Source organism: Macaca thibetana, chromosome 20, assembly GCF_024542745.1.
Source record: "Macaca thibetana thibetana isolate TM-01 chromosome 20, ASM2454274v1, whole genome shotgun sequence".
Lineage (NCBI taxonomy): Eukaryota > Metazoa > Chordata > Mammalia > Primates > Cercopithecidae > Macaca > Macaca thibetana.
This window is the reverse complement of record NC_065597.1, coordinates 49,670,362-49,689,318: the sequence shown is the minus strand read 5'-3', so window position 1 is coordinate 49,689,318 and position 18,957 is coordinate 49,670,362. Positions and strand designations below refer to the sequence as shown.

The 18,957-nt window shown below is 47.0% G+C and overlaps 1 protein-coding gene across 3 annotated transcripts in view; it reads left to right on the top strand.

The window, feature by feature from the left end:
* The window catches only part of KATNIP (katanin interacting protein), a 233,638-nt gene that overhangs the window by 138,471 nt on the left and 76,210 nt on the right, over positions 1-18,957 (top strand). For all 3 annotated transcript variants that reach the window (XM_050773880.1, XM_050773878.1, XM_050773879.1), the window contains 4 exons: positions 12,272-12,444; positions 13,469-13,534; positions 15,458-15,564; positions 18,101-18,203. In XM_050773880.1, the coding sequence (XP_050629837.1) occupies positions 12,272-12,444; positions 13,469-13,534; positions 15,458-15,564; positions 18,101-18,203 (449 nt within the window). The remainder of the gene's footprint in view (positions 1-12,271; positions 12,445-13,468; positions 13,535-15,457; positions 15,565-18,100; positions 18,204-18,957) is intronic.

The following is an 18,957-nucleotide window of genomic DNA, read 5'->3' as shown; positions in this document are numbered from 1 at the left end:
TTTAGACACCGGCATCATGCGCAGGGCGCTGGGATGTTCACACCGCCAGAGGCACAAGGAACCTGAAACTTCCTAAACGTGCGGCAGAATCACAAACCAAGTCACTCTCCTTCAGACGACATCTGGAGGGTGGGCTGCTTATATGCTTTATTCTGTATCTGGGGCCAGGGAGGGATGTCATTTTTGGTACACACAGAATTTGACTTTTTGTGTCTTCTAAGGGAATTGAACCTTTTATCATTATGTGTTGTCTCTCTGGTAATGCTTTTTGCCTTAAAGTCTACTTTGTCTGACATAAAGCTACTTCCAGCTGTCTTTTGGTTAGTGTTTATATGGTGTACTGTTTTTTATCCTTTCACTTTCAAACTTTCTGTATCTTTATATTAAGGTTTGTCTTACAAGCAGCATGTAACTGGTATTTAGTTTTATCTTCTAACAATCTATGCGTTTTAATGGGGGCATTTAGTCCATTTATGTTTAATGTAATTGCTGATATTTGTGAGTTTACATCTACTATCTTATTGTTTGCTTTTTATTTGTTCTTCCTGTTTTATGTTTCTCTTTCTCTCCTTTCTTGCCTTCCTCTGAACTGATTGCTTTGTATTATTTCTCTTTTTTCCTCTCTATTAGCTTGTTAGTTATACATTCTTTTTTTATTATTATTCTAGTCATTACCAAAGATTACAACATGCATTCTTGACTTATTAGGGTTTACTTTAAATTAGCAAGTTTTTACCACTTCTCATTTAGTGGAAGTATCTTACAAACTCTAGCTCCATTTTCTCCTTTCCCAACTTAAATACTATTGTCATGCATTTTAACTCTCTCTAGCTTTTAAACACCACTAGACATTATTTCTAGTGATTATTACTACTGATTCTTATTACTAGATGTTATTACTATTTTATATAATCAGTAGTAATTTGGATTCGCCCACATTGTTAACCTTTCTGTGCCCTTCACTCCTGGCTACTTCCAGGTCACCCTCACTCCCAGACTGTAGCCTCTGAGCTTGTTGCAAGCTCTGCTCAACTTCTCAGCCTTGTGGCAGCTCTCATCAGAATCAGTAGCACCGTAAGAGGAAAGGCCTCCAAGAGGTTGGATCTACGTCTCTGAGTTTCTTTCTCCAGTGTACTATTACCCCTATAATTCTTCACAGCCCTGTTCACTCTCCATGCCTTCAAACAGATCTCTTTTCTTCAAATAGATGTTTTAAATATTTAAAAATATTTTCTAGGTTTCCTAGTTGTGTTCCAGAGAGAGGTTGGTCCGAATTAGGTAGTCTGCTATTCCAGAAGTGTAACCTTTTGCTTGTACCCCATAAAGAGTTATTTCTCCCCTTGCCCCTTTTTCTTAGGCTAAGCCCATAAAATTGAACTTGTGTCAATTAAATGTGCGTGTGATGCAACTCCAAGAGAGCTTCATTCCTTTCTATCACTGCAACTGTCCCTAGCTCTAATGAAAGGGCCTCATGTCCTGTGTGACTCCAGCCTCAATCCATAAGCCTTCCAAAAAAGCTAATATAATCTCCTTCCAGAAACCTGTTGTCTTCTTGAGGATGAAAGAACATTAGTCTTTAATGCAGAAAGTTTACCGTCCAAGTTGTCAGAGTGCTCCAGGAAAGTGATATATCTAAACCACTTTTCCCAGACAAGCTGCCAAGCACAGAAATAAAGCAACACCCCTCAGTGCGAGTGAATTAGAGGAACTCGACAGCCCTGTACTTCACGTTCCTGTCAGGAAAACCCACAACAGCAAGACCATTCTGCCAAAGTCCAGAGACTCCTAATATATTAGCCAGCGCCCATTAACAGCAAGTGGCAGAAACCCTAATCGGCCTAAGCAACAAAGGAGAATGTCTTGCTCACAGACCTGAAAATTCCAGAAGGGTAGATTTGGCCCCAGGGATGGTGGGATCCTGGTGCTCAGATGGTCTCTTGGGAAGCTGTTCCATCACTTAGCTTTACACTTCTCTAGTCCACAGGTTCTCAAACTTGGACATGCATCAGAATTACTTTTGCAAAGCCAATTAAAACATAGATTATTGGCCAAGCATGGTGGCTCATACCTGTAATCCTAGCACTTTGGGAGGCTGAGGCAGGAGGTTCATTTGAGCCCAGGAGTTCAAGACCAGCCTGGGCAGTGTAGTGAGACCTTGTCTCTATTTTGTTCTTAAATAAAATAATAATTTAAATAATCAGATTGGCCGGACATGGTGACTCTCACCTGTAATCCCAGCACTTTGGGAGGCTGAGGAGGGTGGATCACCTAAGGTCAGGAGTTCAAGACCAGCCTGACCAATATGGTGAAACCCCATCTCTACTAAAAATACATAAGTTAGCCAGGCATAGTGGCGGGCACCTGTGGTCCTAGCTACTCAGGAGGCTGAGATAGGAGAATTGCTTGAACCCAGGAGGCAGAGGTTGCAGTCACCCAAGATCGCGCCACCGTGCTCCAGCCCGGGCAACAGAGCAAGACTCCGTCTCAATAAATAAATAAAATAAAATAAATCAGATTATTGGGCCCCAATCCTAGAATTTCTGCTTCAGTGTCTCTGAGGTAGAGGTAAGTGTTTTAATTCCTAGCAAGTTCCCAGGTGATCCTGACATTACTGGTTCAGAGAACACACTTTGAGACCCACATCTCTAGTTACTACCAGGCAGCCATTTCATTTGTGGCCCAGAGATGGCCCCCAGTGGCTCCAGGCTTCCTTTACTATCTGCTTTGCAATCCTCAGGTGAGAGAGACAGTTCTTTTCCTAGTTCGAGAACCAGCTCTCTCCTGAACCAGCCTCCCTCCTCCACGGTCAGGGAGAGGCAGTCTGGCATGGTCCAGGTTGAGCCAGCAGTGGGGTCAGATCTGTACAGATCCACTCCAGCCAGGGCCAGGAGTGGGGTCATATCCACCCAAAAGGCTGAGAAAGGTGAGGAAAGAATGGTTCCCTGGAGGAAGCCATGGGTACTGTGAAGATCATGGTGCCAGACAGACAAAAGCCACTGCTATCCATTTCATAGCTGGCCAGGCATGGTAGATCATGTCTGTAATGCCAGCATTTTGGGAGGCCGAGGCAGGCGGATCACTTGAGGTCAGGAGTTTGAGACAAGCCTGGCCAACATGTCAGAACCCCGTCTGTACTAAAAGTATGAAAATTAGCTGGGTGCGGTGGCATGTGCCTGTTGTCCCGGCTACTCAGGAGGCTGAGGTTGGAGAATCACTTGAACCTGGGAAGTGGAGGTTGCAGTGAGCTGAGATCACGCCACTGGACTCCAGCCTGGATGACAGAGTGAGACTCCATCTCAAAAAAGAAGTCAGCCACATAGGACATTTTGCCACAGATTCTACAGAGGCAGTGTAGAGCAACGGACTATAATATCCAAGAGTAGAAGTCATTTAGTCTGGGGGCCTTGATTCCTGTCCTTGAAAATCACCTACACTCCTGGGCTCAAGGAGAGACAATGGCAGAATGAAGACAGTTAGGGCTGTAGACAGCACCTGCCATCAAGACAAGTCCCAAAAGAAGCTTTAGAGATGAGAAGAACACAGGCCTTGACAAGCCAAGTCTGTCGGCTAACTATTACTGCCTGACAACCCACCCCAAAATGTAGTGGCTTAAAACAGCAACCGTTTTATGATTGCTCATGAGTCTGTGGGTGGACTGGGCTGTTCTCTAGTGAGCTAGCAGGTGGCTAGGCCAGATGGTCTAGGACAGCCTTACTCACTTGTCTGGCAGTTTTGTTTGTCCTGAGGACCTTGGCTAGGACAGCCCATCTTGGTCCCATAGAGTCTTATTCTCTAGCACTGGTGATTTCAGGGCAGCAAGAGAGGACAAGCCCATGCCTGGGTACTTTTTAAAGACTGCTTGGTCATGATTACTAATGTCCTGTTAGCCAAAGAAAGTCACCAGGCAAGGCTGGCTGCCATGCCTCATGCCTGTAAGCCTAGCAGTTTGGGAGGCCGAGGCGAGAGGATCACTTGAACCTGGGAGTTCAAGACCAGCCTGGGCAACAAAGTGAGACCTCATCTCTACAAACAATAATAATAATAATAAAGTTAGCTGGGTGATGTGGTGCATGCCTATGGTCCCAGCTACACAGGAGGCTGAGGCAGGAGGATGACTTGAGCACAGGGAAGTCAAGGCTACAGTGAGCCATACTCATTCCATGGCACTCCAGCCTGGGTGACAGAGTGAGACCCCATCCTAGATAGATAGATAGATAGATAGATAGATAGATAGATAGATAGATAGAAAAAAAAATAAAAATAAAATGAAAGCCACCAGGCCAAGCCCAGGTAGAGAAACAGACACCACCTCCTAATGGAAAATGCTACAAAATCACATTGCAGCAGTCCACATACAGGGATGGGGGAATTCGTGGTCACTTGCTGCCGTTTCCGATGCCATAGGAAGTAGGTAGCCTGATAACATTGGCCCATTTTGAAATGCATGGAGGATTTGGAGCACTCAGGCTTAGAACATTGTCCCAGGGCACACTCTCCCTTCCCCACCTCCCTCTTGGCTTTTAGAAGTGAGTGTGGACATCTGAAGACAAAACAGGGCTACGTCTACCATTTCCCTGCACTTTTTGCCACACAACATAGTGTACAGCTTCAAGGCCTACCAGGCATGTGACCACAGGGAGTGGGGTGCACTGTGGAAACTGGAGCACTTCGGCCCCGTCGAAAGGGGGCGCCATCACCCAGCTCCAGCCAATGGTTCCCATGTGTGAATACTGTTCCAGGGTTGCCATTGCCAGATGGTATTACTTTTCAGGAGATGCCAGGAATCCCAATTTTCAGGTGGATTTCCTTTTTTTTTTTTTTTTTTTTTTTTTTGAACTTGGCATCTATTTTCAATTTTTCTAAAAAAGTGAAAGTGACACAATACATCTCTGTAAGCAGGTTATACCTGTGGGCTGCTGGTTTATGATTGCTATAATAGACCCTTGTCCTTAAATTTCATATTCGCCATTTCGGTGGCTTCCGAGGTGACCTCCAAGGCCCCTTGCTTGTAGTAAGGGGTAATTTTGCTGAGACTCTGAATTTGAGCTTTTCAAGTCACAGCTGGTGGCTGGTGAGCCAACCAGTGGCCTCGTGCCCTCACATCTTCTTTGTGACATGTGTTGCATTCATGGTAAATTTCCTGAATTGATACACCTTTTGTTTGTCTGTGAGAGAGAAGAAAGCCAAACAGTGGTGAAGCGAAGAGAAAGCGAAGTTATCGGAAGAGGAATGGTTCTCAACCAGAAAAGAGCAGTTTGGGAGAAGTTAAAATGTTCTATTTGGCTTTTGCTGGTGGCACAAATTGACTGTGTGAATAGATCCACCATCCTCTAGATCTGTGATGGGAATAAATCCACCATCATGGGGTGTTCAGGCTAGCATTCACCCAAGTGAGCGATGAGAGCATCAAAAAGAATTAAAAGGTGGTTACCTCGTGCGTGCGTGCATGCGGTGTGAGGGAGTGTCCAGAGGGAATGTGATTTTGGAGAACGCGGGCACCGTGTAGGACGGTTCTGGAAAGCCAGGATGGGAAAAGCTCTGGTAGTGGAGCGGCAGCGTTGACTTTCACTTGGAGACAGGGTGATGTAATTTTAAAAGGCACCTTCTTAGCATAATATGACTCAAAGGGCACAGGCAGCTCCTGGTGATCATGCTGCTGCTGGAGGAGCATTTCCTCCCGAATGAAAGATTTGCTCAGGGGCAACAGGGTCTGTGCAGATAAAACTGGTCTCTACTGAAGAAAGATGCCTTTGTGAATCTCCTTGTCTAAGAGGAAGTGACATAGGGCTGCAGCGGCCAAGGACAGATCGTCCCACCTGCTCACAGGTCATGAGACGAGCTTCCAGGCTACCTCAGAGGCCCATTGTTCCATCCCAGCCCCAGACTGATGAGGCACAAGAGGAACAGGCTCTTGCCCAAAGATTGGCAATAAAAAGATAAGGGTCATCACATGGTTCTTTTTAGACAAATTTTATAAGTGCTCTATGCAAGAAATGGCGAAGGAGCTTGTGAATTTCAGGTTCTGCTTGTCCTGGTGCTGCCCAAGCCTTCTACCAACGCTGGTGTTTGCACCCCACGTGTCAGGTGCTGGCTTATTTGTTTAGCTTTGCACACAATCTTGGTCCCTTATTTATGGAATTGTCTATAGGGTCTAAAGGGAGCTTGAGTTTTTCAACTGTGCTTTACTGCAGATGATGGAGAGAACCATGTGGTTTGGTGATATTCACAAATACTTAGATTTACAAGGTTTGGGGTTGAAGTCATTTTTCATCCATCCATTCAGCAAAAATTATAATGCCAGGCATCAGGGATATAACAGTAAACAAGATGGGTATGATCTCATGAAGTAGGTGAGGCTCTACAAGAACTGAGCCCACAACCTCTCCACCCTCATTGCTAACCATCCTTCCCCTTGCCCCCCATTCCAGCCTCCTTGCCACTCCTCAGTGTGCTGAGCTTGGCCCACCAGGGCCTTGGCACCTGCTGTTCCAGGCGGAGGGAACAGCAGGGTATTCCCAGGGCTCACTGCCTTCATGTCCCTACTCAGATATCCTCTTCCCAAATGGTACATCTCAAATAACCCCTGTGTGTCCCCTCCCGTCACGAGCAGCCCCTTACCCTCTGCATATTCCTGACCCGTGTCTGTCTCTGCTTTGTGACTACGAGGTCAATGAGGGCAGAAGTGTGCCTGTTCCTCCAACCCCTGTACCCCCACACCAAGAGCAGCATCTCACTCAACCAAAGAAGCTCACTGCATAGTGCAGGTCGCAAGCCTGGTAACAAAGTACCTTTGACTTTGTGGATAACCCATTTCCGCAGTAGGGGCGAGGGTGCGTCTATACCTTGGGGTGTTTTGGCTTCAGCTCCAGTATAGCTCAAAACCACATCCTTCAGCTTCCTTCACTCCTTTTTCTGGTCCTTCTAGCTATTTCAGGGACCTGATCCTTTTTGCACTGAGGAAGATACTGGTGAGGTCTTCCCCATCCTTTTACCTGTGGCTTGTTTCCATAACAATAAGAACGTGCAACACAGCTTGCTAAACAGAGCTTCTTCCAAACCTCATTCTCAGCCCATGTTTGTTTTACTTTCTCATCTCTCCTGTTGCCCAGCAGGCCAAGTGATAGATGAGAAGGGCAAAGCAGCCTCCAGTGGGCGAGCAGAATCCCTGGCTCACGTGTCTGGCAGCTCCTTACCTCTCTGTCCTCAGGAGCAGCATCAGGGATGATGACAAGAGACTGTACATCAAAGTCTGAAAATGGCCCACTTGATTTTTTTTTTTTTTTTTTTTTTTTTTGAGATGGAGTCTTGCTCTGTGGCCCAGGCTGGAGTGCAGTGGCATGATCTCGGCTCACTGCAACCTCTGCCTCCCGGGTTCAAGCAATTCTCCTGCCTTAGCCTCCCGAGTAGCTGGGATTACAGGCACCCGCCACCACGCCTGGCTAATTTTTGTATTTTTAGTAGAGATGGGGTTTTACCATGTTGACCAGGCTGGTCTTGAACTCCTGACCTCAGGTGATCCACCAGCCTCAGCCTCCCAAAGTGCTGGGACTACAGACGTGAGCCACTGCGCCCTGCCCCATTTGATGTTTATTGCACAGAGCAGCCATCCACAGGTGCTGTGGAGGTTCCTCCAGGTGCCTTGACCCTTCTCAGGGAGCAGCTGGGACGTGCCCTGGCCTGTACTAGAACAGCCGGTGGGTTCTGTTGGCCCTCACGACATTTCTTAAAAACTGGAAGACGTTATGAACAAATAAAATTCAGGGGATTTCACATAAATTTCAGATGCTAGCTTTTCTTAGGGAGAAAAAAAAGCATTTGGTAACACTAGGAGTGCAGTCCTACAAGGCAAACATTGGCTGGAGCTGGGAGGTGGCTTCTATTCAGTGGCACTCGGCCCCTGGCATTCAGTGACACTAAGATGGTCCCTGGGGCATTTGCACTCACAGCCCCTTTCTTGGGTGCCTGGCAGAACTTGCTATTCCTTCGTTTTAGGTTAGCATTCCCATAAAAACCCGCCATCCCCATCAGCCCAGTGCCTGGCTGTACTAGAAAGCAGCCCAGTAGAGCCTCCGGGTGTCTCCTGCCCTCTCCTGCCAGTGACATTCTTGATGTTGCTACCCGAACATTCAGACACAGCATTCTAATGGGGCGTAGCAAGAAAGTCAAGTGCTTCAACAGGAACCCTTAATAATCAACAGCCGATGGTTTGCTAAGGTCCTGAGAAGGGAAGCATGCTGTTTTTCAGCCAGCCTTGCACCAGGTCACAAGTATACACAGATCCCCCAAGACGTCATACCTGTAAATTTCATTAGTTTGTTATAGGCCAGCATGAATACCAATCTTTGGTACCCTTAAATGATCCAATCCAGTTGCCTATGTTAAATTTACATCTCCAGGCCAGGCATGATAGCTCATGCTATCAGCACTTTGGGAGGCTGAGGCAGGTGGATCACTTGAGTCCAGGAGTTTGAGACCCGCCTAGGTAACATGGTGAAACCCCATCTCTACAAAAAATGCAAAAATTAGCCGGGCGTGGTGACATGTTCTTGTAGTCCCAGCTACTTGGGAGGCTGAGGCTTAAGAATTGCTTGAACCTGGGAGGTGGAGGATGCAGTGAGCCGAGATTGTGCCATTGCACTCCAGCCTGGGCAACAAGGGAGACCCTGCCACAGTAAATAAATTAATTAACTAATTAATTAATTTACATCTCTAGCCTAGGCCCTCTCTCAAACTCTGGATTCCTGTGTGCACAGGTCAATTCAACAGCTCTGTTCTGGTGCCACACTCACATCCTGAACCCAGTTTGTCCCAAACTGAGCCCTCTGCTCCTCCCAGACTTCCTCCACCCACAGCCTTCCACAGCTCAGCAGAAAGCAGTCACGTCTTCCACTTCAAGCCGTCACCCATGGAGTCACCCATAACTCCTCTCTTCCTGTCCCATCCACAGCTGGAAGTCCTGTTGGTCTGTCTCTGGCAGATGCCCGTAATCTGACCACATTCTGTGTCCTGTCCACCACTGTTGCCTCCTGTCGCCTGGACAACTGCAGTAGCCCCTGACCATCTCCCTGCTTTCGCCCCTACCTCCTTTCAGTCTTTTCTCCACTCTGTACCTACATCAGATGTGGTCTTCCTCTGCTCTGAATTCCTCAGTGGCTCCCCATTTCCCTCAGAGCATGGGCCTTCCAGTGCCCTCCAAGGCCCTGCATGACCTGCCCTCCGCCAACCCCTCTCAGTCCTTCTGTCAGCCTATACCCCTGCTGGCTCCGCTCCAGCCCCGTGGGTACCTGGCTGCTCCGAGAACACATCACACGCCTCCCATCTTTGCGCTGGTGCCTGGAGCACACTTCCCTGGTCATCTGCGAGGCTCTCTCTGCACCTGATACCCGCACTCCAGATCTCCCTGACCCCGATCTGCTTTGCGTGGTTTTTCATGTCAGTTTCCACGTCAAACACTGTGTTTTAAATTTATTATTTCTCCAGCTTATGGTCTCTCACTGTGTGAGTGAGGGATTTGGTTTCTCTGGTCACTACTGTGTCACCAGTGCCAAGAACAGAGCCTGGCACAGATAAATATTTCCCCAAGGGTTGAGATTCAGTAGGTAAACTCTCTTTAAGCACCCCAAAGAAATATTTGGAGCAGTTCTATATTTTAATGGAGTATGTTTTAGTATGAAAAAAATCCAAACATAAATAATTGAGAGGATGTTACAGTGACCTCCCCTCCCCGCCCCAATGTATCCATCCATTACCCACCCTTGGCAATAATCAATTTGCAGCCAAGTTCATTTCATCATCACCCCTACCCATTCCCCAGATTTTTAGGAAGCAAATCAAAGCCTTCATATAATTTTATCTGCAGATATTTTAGTATTCTTTTCTTTTTAGAGCTTCATTGTACTCTGTTGGGTGGGTGTACCATAATTTATTTTATTAGATGCCTAGTCTTATTAGGTGCTTCTTTTATATCACTGTGTATTTTATAAAACCAATTTTCCATTCATGGGAACTTCCAGAATCAACTGCAACTTTGCAATACTTGTTTTCTTAAATTGAGGTGTTATTACTTTGTAATTCTTGTTACCTGCGCAAAAGCAAAACAGAAAAGAGCAATGATATTGCAAAATACCCATCCCTCTTCCTAACATTATATATTATTCTTTACAGGTATTCTGTAAGAAAGTTAATTTTTTAAATAACTTTTTGTTTTGATGCAATTTTTTTAACTTTGAGTTTCAGGAATAGGTGTGCAGTTTGTTCTGTAGGTCAACTGCATTTCACAGGGATTTGGCATACGGATAATTTCATCACCCAGCTAATAAGCATAGTACCGGATAGGTAATTTTTCTGGTCCTCTCCCTCCTCCCACCCTCTACCCTCAATAGACCCCAGTGTCTGTTGTTCCCGTGCTAGTATCCATGTGTTCTCATTGTTTAGCTTATAAGTGAGAACACGCGATATTTGGTTTTCTGTTCCCATGTTAGTTTGTTCAGGATAATGGCCTCCAGTTTCATCCATGTTGCTGCAAAGGACATGATCTCATTCTTTTTTATGGCTGTATAGTATTCCATGGTGTATTCCATAGTATTCCACATTTTCTTCTTCTTCTCTCTCTATTTTTTTTTTTTTTTTTTTCGAGACAGAGTTTCACTCCTGTTGCCCAGGCTGGAGTGCAATGGTGTGATCTCGGCTCACTACAACCTCTGCCTCCTGAGTTCAAGCGATTCTCCTGCCTCAGCCTCCCAAGTAGCTGGAATTACGGGTGCCTGCCACTACACCCAGCTAATTTTTGTATTTTTATTAGAGACAGGGTTTCACCATGTTGACCAGGCTGATCTCGAACTCCTGACTTCAGGTGATCCACCCACCTCGACCTCCAAAAGTGCTGAGATTACAGGCATGAGCCACCATACCTGTCCTCCACATTTTCTTTATCCAGTCTACTGTTGATGGGCATTTAGGTTGATTCCATGTCTTTGCAGTTGTGAATAGTGCTAGATGAACATACATGTGCATGTGTCTTTATGGTAGGATGATTTATATTCCTTTGGGTATATACCCAGTAATGAGATTGCTGGGTCAAATGGTAATTCTGTTTTTAGTTCCTTGAGGAATCGCCATGCTGCTTTCCACAATGGCCGAACTAATTTACACTCCCACCAGCAGTGTGTAAGCGTTCCCTTTAATCCTCAACCTCGCCAGCATCTGTTAGTTTTTTACTTTTCAATAGCCATTCTGATTGGTGTGAGATGGTATCTCCTTGTGATTTTTGATTTGCTTTTCTCTAATGATTAGTGATGTCAAGTATTTTTTCATGTGATTGTTGGCTGCATGTCTTGATACAATTTTAAACTTAAAGAAACATTGTAAGGATAGTACACTGACACTTCCACCCTTCACCCACACACCCAGATTCACCAGTTAACATTTTACTCCAATTGCTTTTGCTTTTTATTCTCTCTCTCTATATATATATATAATTATATAAAAATTATATATAATTATACAAAGATATATAATTATACAAAAATTATATATTTTTATATATACAGAAATATTATGCACACACTTATGTGTATGCCCGCTATCATGTATTGATCTGTAAATTAAATTACATAACGATAGCTAGATCGATCGATAGAGGGCGCGTATGTGTGTAAATATTTGAGATGAAGTTGCAGACATCATTTCCCTTTACCCCGAACTGTGTGTGTGCATGCACATGTGTGTGTGTGCATGTATGTGTGTAAACCATTTGAGATGAAGTTGCAGACACCATTCCCCTTCACTCCTGTGCATGCGTATGTGCGCATGTGTGTGTGTGTGTGTATGTGTGTGTGTGTAAGCTATTTGGAATTAAGTGGCAGACATCATTCCCCTTTACCCCTCAACACTGTGGTATGTATCTCCTAAAAACAAGGGCATTTTACATAAGCACAGTACACTAATGAAATTCAGGATATTTAGTATTAATAGAATACCACTGTCTAAGCCACAGACTGTATTTGAATTTTCCCAGTTGCCACAATAGTGTTCTTTACAGCGCTGCTCCCTCCCCAGGACCAAGTGCCCCCAGGGCCACCACTGCATTCAGCCGTGTCTGCCTAGTCTCCTGTAATCTGGGACCATTTTCTTTGTCTTTTATGACCTTGACATTTTTGGAGATTACAGGCCAGTTGTTTTATAGAATGTTCCTCAATTGGGGTCTAATAGATTTTGAGCTGCACTCCGAGAATATAATCTAAAGGAACGTCCCCCTGTCTTCTGCCCTCAGGACCTGGAAGCCGGCGAGAGAGACCCCTGTCTGCAACCCGCAAAACTCTTTGCGAGGCTGAGGACCCAGAGGAAGAAGCCTCTGCTGTGCTCCGAGCCATCCAGGTGGAGAACGCGGCCCTGCAGAGGGCGCCCCTCAGCAGAAAGGCTGAGCAGCCGGCCAGCCCACTGCAGGTGCGCTCCGGGCGGGGCGAGGAACCAGGGGATGCTCCCTGGACTAGGCAGTGTCTGAGCTGCAGTTAAGAAGAGCAGGTGGGCAGAAGAGAGAGGTGTAGTGGGTATCGCTGACCCCAGATTCATCCGTGTTTCCACTGTTCACAGACAGTCACCCACTGACCTGCTATGGCTCCCATTACTTCCGCCTTCTTTTGACTCTATTTCACAAAGCCTAAACTGGGTGCTAATCAGCCTCCAATCCTCACTGATTTCCCTGCAAACCCTGGATACCTTAGAGCAGGGTTGCAAACAGGTGGGTCAGTGAAGAATGGAGTCAACGACAAGCTCTGGCTTCCCAGGAAAGGTCTCATTCCCAAGCATGGACCCTTCAGGCATCCATAGTCCTCACTGCTTCCTATTGTCCTGCCCCTGGCCCACTTCATTTGTTCACAGAGCCTCTCTGGACCTACAGGGATTTGAGTTTCCAGCTGCTGCCTTCAGCTTTGAGCAGCCAATAGGAGGATAAATGGTGGGTGGAGCAGGGACCTTGGGGAGCTGGAGGCGTTGGGTATAGCTTGGGGTACACATTCTTTCCCAGAAGCTTGGTGTGTGACTCGCCTGTTGAAACCCTTTTTTGTAGTTTGTCCCCCTCGATGCTCTCTATAGCCCTGAAATAGGCAGGCTGGTTTCATCGTCTCACTTCACAGATGTGGCCACTGGTACAGAGAAGCAAGGTGGCCTGCTTCTCTCAAGGACAGGGTGATCACATCTTTGGAAGTGGCCGAGGTCTGCCCGCCTGCAAGCCCAGGGCCCTGTCACCAGCACCAGTTGTTCCCCAGGCTCTATCTTGGGGCTGCTCTTTGGGGCATCCATCAAGCAGCACCTATTGTGTGTGTTCCCAGACCTCTGACCTTGCCCCTGAACTTTACGTCTATGGTAGCTTGAGAAGGTCCCTGCCCTTTTCTGTGCCCTCATCTTTCTGTGAACAGCATGGAGTGAAGGCTTTGTTCCAACGTCACATCATGTGATCACATCCTTACAGGATGCAGAGGGACCACCAGCAAAACCATGGACCAGTCTGCTGGAGGAGAAGGAAGAGACCCCTGAGGTCAGTGCCAGGCAGAGATGAATGACAAAGCCCCATGCATGTGCATAGCACCTGATGGCCTCCAGGGCACTTTCCTTCACGCTGTCCCACCAGGTCCTCACTGTGTGCCCTGAGCACTGGTGTCATGCTGCCCATTTCACAGATAGGGAGACCAGGGCTGGCGTGGCTTACCCAAAGTCACGAGTCGAAGCCAGAACTCACCCAGGCCTGCTGACTCAAACTGTTGTTATATTTCTATTTATTTATTTATGTTATTATTATTATTTTTTGAGACAGAGTCTTACTCTGTTGCCCAGGCAAGAGTGCAGTGGTGCAATCTCGGCTCACTACAACCTCTGCCTCCTGGGTTCAAGTGATTCTCCCACCTCAGCCTCCCAAGTAGCTGGGATTACAGGCACCTGCCACCATGCCCAGCTAATTTTTTGTATTTTTACTAGAGACGGGGTTTCACCATGTTGATCAGACTGGTCTCGAACTCCTTACCTCAAGTGATCCACCCGCTTCAGTCCCCCAAATTGCTAGGATTACAGGTGTGAGCCACCACGCCCAGCCTATATTTCTATTTATTGACAAGACAATGAAAAACAGATCTTAGTACCTTGAATAAATACATTTTTTAATCTGTATCTATCTAGGTCAGTTAAGTATATCTCAGCAAATTTGGTCCCAACAAATAAGGACGTGAATTAATAAAATGCCCAGGACTGTCTTTGCTTGGTCATACACAGGTCTGTGCCATGTGCTTAGAATACAGAGGCAGCTGAGACAGATGAGCCCTGGCCCCATGCAGCTTACAGGCAGCAGCAAATAAAACCATTCATAAACAGGGTGACATCAGAGAGCGATGACAATCACAGCTGCTAATATGTGAGAGAATGACAGGGTATAGGGCAGTGGCTGCCTCTGACAGGGTGGTCATGGGTGCCCCTTGGAAGGCATGTCCCATCTGAGCTGAGCCCTGCCTGTTCAGAAGGCACCAACAACAGGGAACGGCATTCCAGGTGGAAGGAACAGGGGAAAAGCTTTGAGGTGAGAATGAGCCCAGCCTGATCAAGGATTGGGAAGAAGCCCTTTGTGAGGCAGGGAAGAGGGGATGGGAGAAGCAGAGGGAGACAGAGCCCAAGCGGCACAGGGTGTGCATGTCGCACCCCAGAACGCCAGAGTTGTTTGTCGTTTGCATTGCTGCCACTCGTCCTGCCAGTTCCCATCATCCTCGTCTGCCGCTAGCCTGTGTTTCTGACAGGCCTGCAGTAACTGCCTAGGTCCGGAATTTCTGGATGACCTAATTCCTGACCCACAGAGATTCCGGGGACTAAAATCTTCTGCAGATAGACAGCAGGGCACATTTCTAGTGTCAATGATAAATGAAAAAGAAGGGGAAAAGGCTCAGAGAATTAAAAATGAAAGGGCCTAATGCTGTTACTGGAATTCTTCATGGAGTCTGCTTGCTTTGTACAACCAGAACAGGGGCTCAGTTGAGATGGCGAGAGGATTTTTTTTTTATTTTTTGAGACAGTGTCTCACTCTGTCACCCCGGCTGGAGTGCAGTGGCACGACCATAGCTTACTGCAGCCTCAAACTCCTGGGCTCAAGTGATCCTCCTCCCGCAGCCTCCCAAAATGCTATGGTTACAAGCATGCACCATTGCATCTGGCCAGTGAAGCTTTTTGATAAGAGAAGGTTTCCAGTAGCTCATCGAAGTGGATTGTTTCCTAGGAGCACCCTGGTCATCAGAAACTGAGATGGTGTGAGGGGTTCTAGATAGAAGCTTCAGGCAGTTGCTGTCACCCTCACATTCCTGTTCCTGTTTTATACAAAGGGACTGTCAGCCTAAGCATGCCTGCCCTTGACCATGACCCTGCTGTGTCTTAGGCCAGGAGTGTTGCCTGAGACATCTGTTTAATAAACCTTTCCCATCCTCAGCTGCTTCCCATCACCACGGCGACCACCACTCAGGAGATGGCCGGGGCAGCAGGGGGAGCCAGAGCCATCAACCAGGCCATGGACAGAATTGGACTTCTGGGAAGCAGGTACTACCAAGGGTGAAGCCAAACCCAAAACTCCTTAGGAGTGCAGCCATAGGGATCTTCTTCATGAGGGTTCTTTGCTTTTCCTATGTTTTTTCAAACCCCCTATTTCTTTCTTTAAGATGGGGTCTCGCTCTGTTGCCCAGGCTGGAGTGCAGTGGCACAAACAGCTCACTGCAGCCTCAAACTCCTGGGTTAAAGTGATCCTCCAGCCTCAGCCTCCTGAGTATCTGGGATCACAGGTATGTGCCGCTGCACCCAGCTAATTTGTGTACTTTTTTGTAGACATAGGGTCTCACAATGTTGCCCAGGTTGGTCTCCAACTCCTGGGCTCAAGCAATCTACCCACCTCGGCCTCCCAAACAGGCGTGAGCCACCACGCCTGGCCCCAAATCTGTTAAATGATTCCTTTAGACTATACTCTGTCTCCCCCTCCAGTTCTAAAGCATTCAAATTGACTTGATTTCTTTTAGGCATATAGCTCTTATCTTGGTCAGTTTGGCCCCAATCTGTGTAGAACTTGAACCTTCTCCAGGTTTCCAGTAGAATACCCCATGCAGCACAGGGCGTTAAACTTGTTCCCCTGCCGGTCTAGGGGGCGAGGCTGGCCCACAGCAGCGTCCTTCGAAGCTCCTTTTCTCTATTAAAAGTTTGTCCAAACTCAGCATTCTGTTCCATTAATGTGTAGCAGCAGTTATTGGAACTGTCAGGTTTTATTATCAAAATAAAGCCTTCCCTCTAGTCTTCAGACAAAATAGATCTTCAGAAAGATGTGCCAGGCTGAGCCTGTAGTTTCTGGCATGCCATGGCACACAGGCACACTCCGAGGGCCGCTGTGCACAGGCAGCTGTGCATGCTGGGCACTGTGCAAAGTGCCTGGCTGAGGGGCGAGAAGGGGCTGAAACCCAGCCTGTGTGCTGGTTACTAAGCTGAGGGCCTGGCCTGGGGCTGCATCAGCCCAGAAAGGGGGTGGTGGCTTTTCTGCATGAAGAAGGAATTCACTAGCCAAGCTGTGTGCCCTCCAGGTCCGCGTCCACCTAGAGGGAGCCCTTTGTTATAACTTACAGGGAAACTGAATAGGCTAAAGGCACCGCCATCCATTCCTTTAAGACTCTCCAGGCCCCAAATAGAAATCAGGGCTGTGTACCATCGTGGCCATAATAAGAACTCGCAGTTTCCCCTGCACGTGAAAAGGCTGCAGGCAGGCGCGGTGCTCACACCTGTAATCCGATCATTTAGGGAGGCCGGGGAGGGCAAATCACCTGAGGTCAGGAGGTCGAGACCAGCCTGGCCAACATGGCGAAAACCCATCTCTACTAAAAATACAAAAATTAGCTGGGTGTGGTGGCGCGTGCCTGTAATCCCAGCTACTCAGGAAGCTGAGGAAGGAGAATTGCTTGAACCCCGGAGGGGGAGGTTGTAGTGAGCCGAGACTGTGCCTTTGCTCTCCAGCCTGGGCGACAAGAGTAAAACTCCGTCTCAAAAAAAAAATTTAAAAAGGCCGGGCGCGGTGGCTCAAGCCTGTAATCCCAGCACTTTGGGAGGCCGAGACGGGCGGATCACGAGTTCAGGAGGTCGAGACCATCCTGGCTAACACGGTGAAACCCCGTCTCTACTAAAATACAAAAAAAATTAGCCGGGCGAGGTGGCGGGCGCCTGTACTCCCAGCTACTTGGGAGGCTGAGGCAGGAGAATGGCGTGAACCCGGGAGGCGGGGCTTGCAGTGAGCTGAGATCTGGCCACTGCACTCCAGCCTGGGCAACAGAGCTAGACTCCGTCTCAAAAAAAAAAAAAAAAAAAAAAAAAAAAAAAAAATTAAAAAAAAGAAAGAAAGAAAGAAAAGGCTGGGCCATGAGGATATTTTACATCTGATGCAGTTTTATTACAAGCAGCATGCACTCCGCCAAATGCTTCTTTCCTCGGCATCAAGATCCTTTGTGCTTCAGGGTCTTGGGGGTACCCAGCCTTAAACTGCACATGTGGGCATGTTTGCAAATGATGAAGGCATGCTCTGCTGGGTTTAGAATGCCATGTCCTCAGGAACAAGAGGAGCAGAGCAGATCTCCAGCCCAGGAGTCAGCAAATTGTTGCTGTAAAGGGCCAGATAGTAAATATGCTTTGCAGTTGGTTTTGTTGTTGTTATAGTTGTTTCTTTGTACAACCTTTTAAAAATGTAAACTGTTCTTAGCTCACAGGCTGTACAAAAACAGGCCGTGGGCTGGATTTGACCCGTAGGCCTTAGTTCGGCTGACCACTGCTCTTGACTCTCAAGTTCAAAGCTTAGGGAGGTCAGCTGGCCGCCTTGCCCCAAGCAGTGTGTCCCCAGCTGGGCTCTGATTCCATCGCTAATTGTATAGCCATTTATAAAGGGAGAAAAACAGCAAGCCTGCCCTTGCCTTTGAACTGGATACAGAGTGCATACTTCCTCTTCATTTCCTGTTCCCGAGAAGGAAATGTCAGTGTGGCACTTTTAATGGGAATGTTCTCTTTTGTGTATCATTTACTACTACCTGTTTGCTAAAACCAAATCCCATTTCAGACAACAGCAGAAGCTTCTGAAAGTCCTCCAGGCCGTCGAAAGTGACTCTGCCCATCTCGGCAGGGTGGTTTCACCAACCAAGGAGCAAGTATCAGACGCAGAGGTGAGAGCCTTGACTTGATTTTCAGTTCTACATTCAGGATGGTTCCCTCAGAACAGTCATTTCGCATCGGTGGGGATTGCTCTGACAGTGGTTAAATGAGCATCTCTCTGCCTGTGTCTCCATCTCCCCCCATCCCTGACACACAGAGGTATATATGATGAAGAGCAGGAGCAGAGAAAGGAAGATGTGGGCCAGAAGTTTCAGCAGAGAGAAGCCAGTCTGCACAAGAGGAAACATAAATAGCATGAAAGCCCATAGGAAAATGTCCAACTTTGCTGGCAATCAAGAAACGCAAATTACAACAACCTAAATGTCCCATTTGCTCTCTGAATTGACAAATTATTTCTGAGGATAACCTCTAGTGCTAGCAAGGTTACAATAAAGCTGTGGCAGCCACACATATGTGGCAGGCAGCTGTATAAACAGGTAAAACCCTCTTGGAAAACAGAATGCTTGACCTTAGGAAGAGCCTGAGAAACACTTCTCAGAGTGTTTCAGCCCCACAATCCCGCTTCCTTATCTAAGGAAATCACCCCACAGAACTAAGAAGCTAGAGGCACACAGATGTCTATTACAGAATTATTGGAAGTAGGGAAGACATTTTTTAAAAACCTAAATGTCTTATAACAATGGAGTTAATCAGGAAAAGTATGATACATCAGCACGATGCAGTAGTATAAAAGGATGGAAGCTGTCATTACGAGACGATGCAGACAAGAAACGTTAGCGATATCAGCCTAACTGTAAAAGGTGA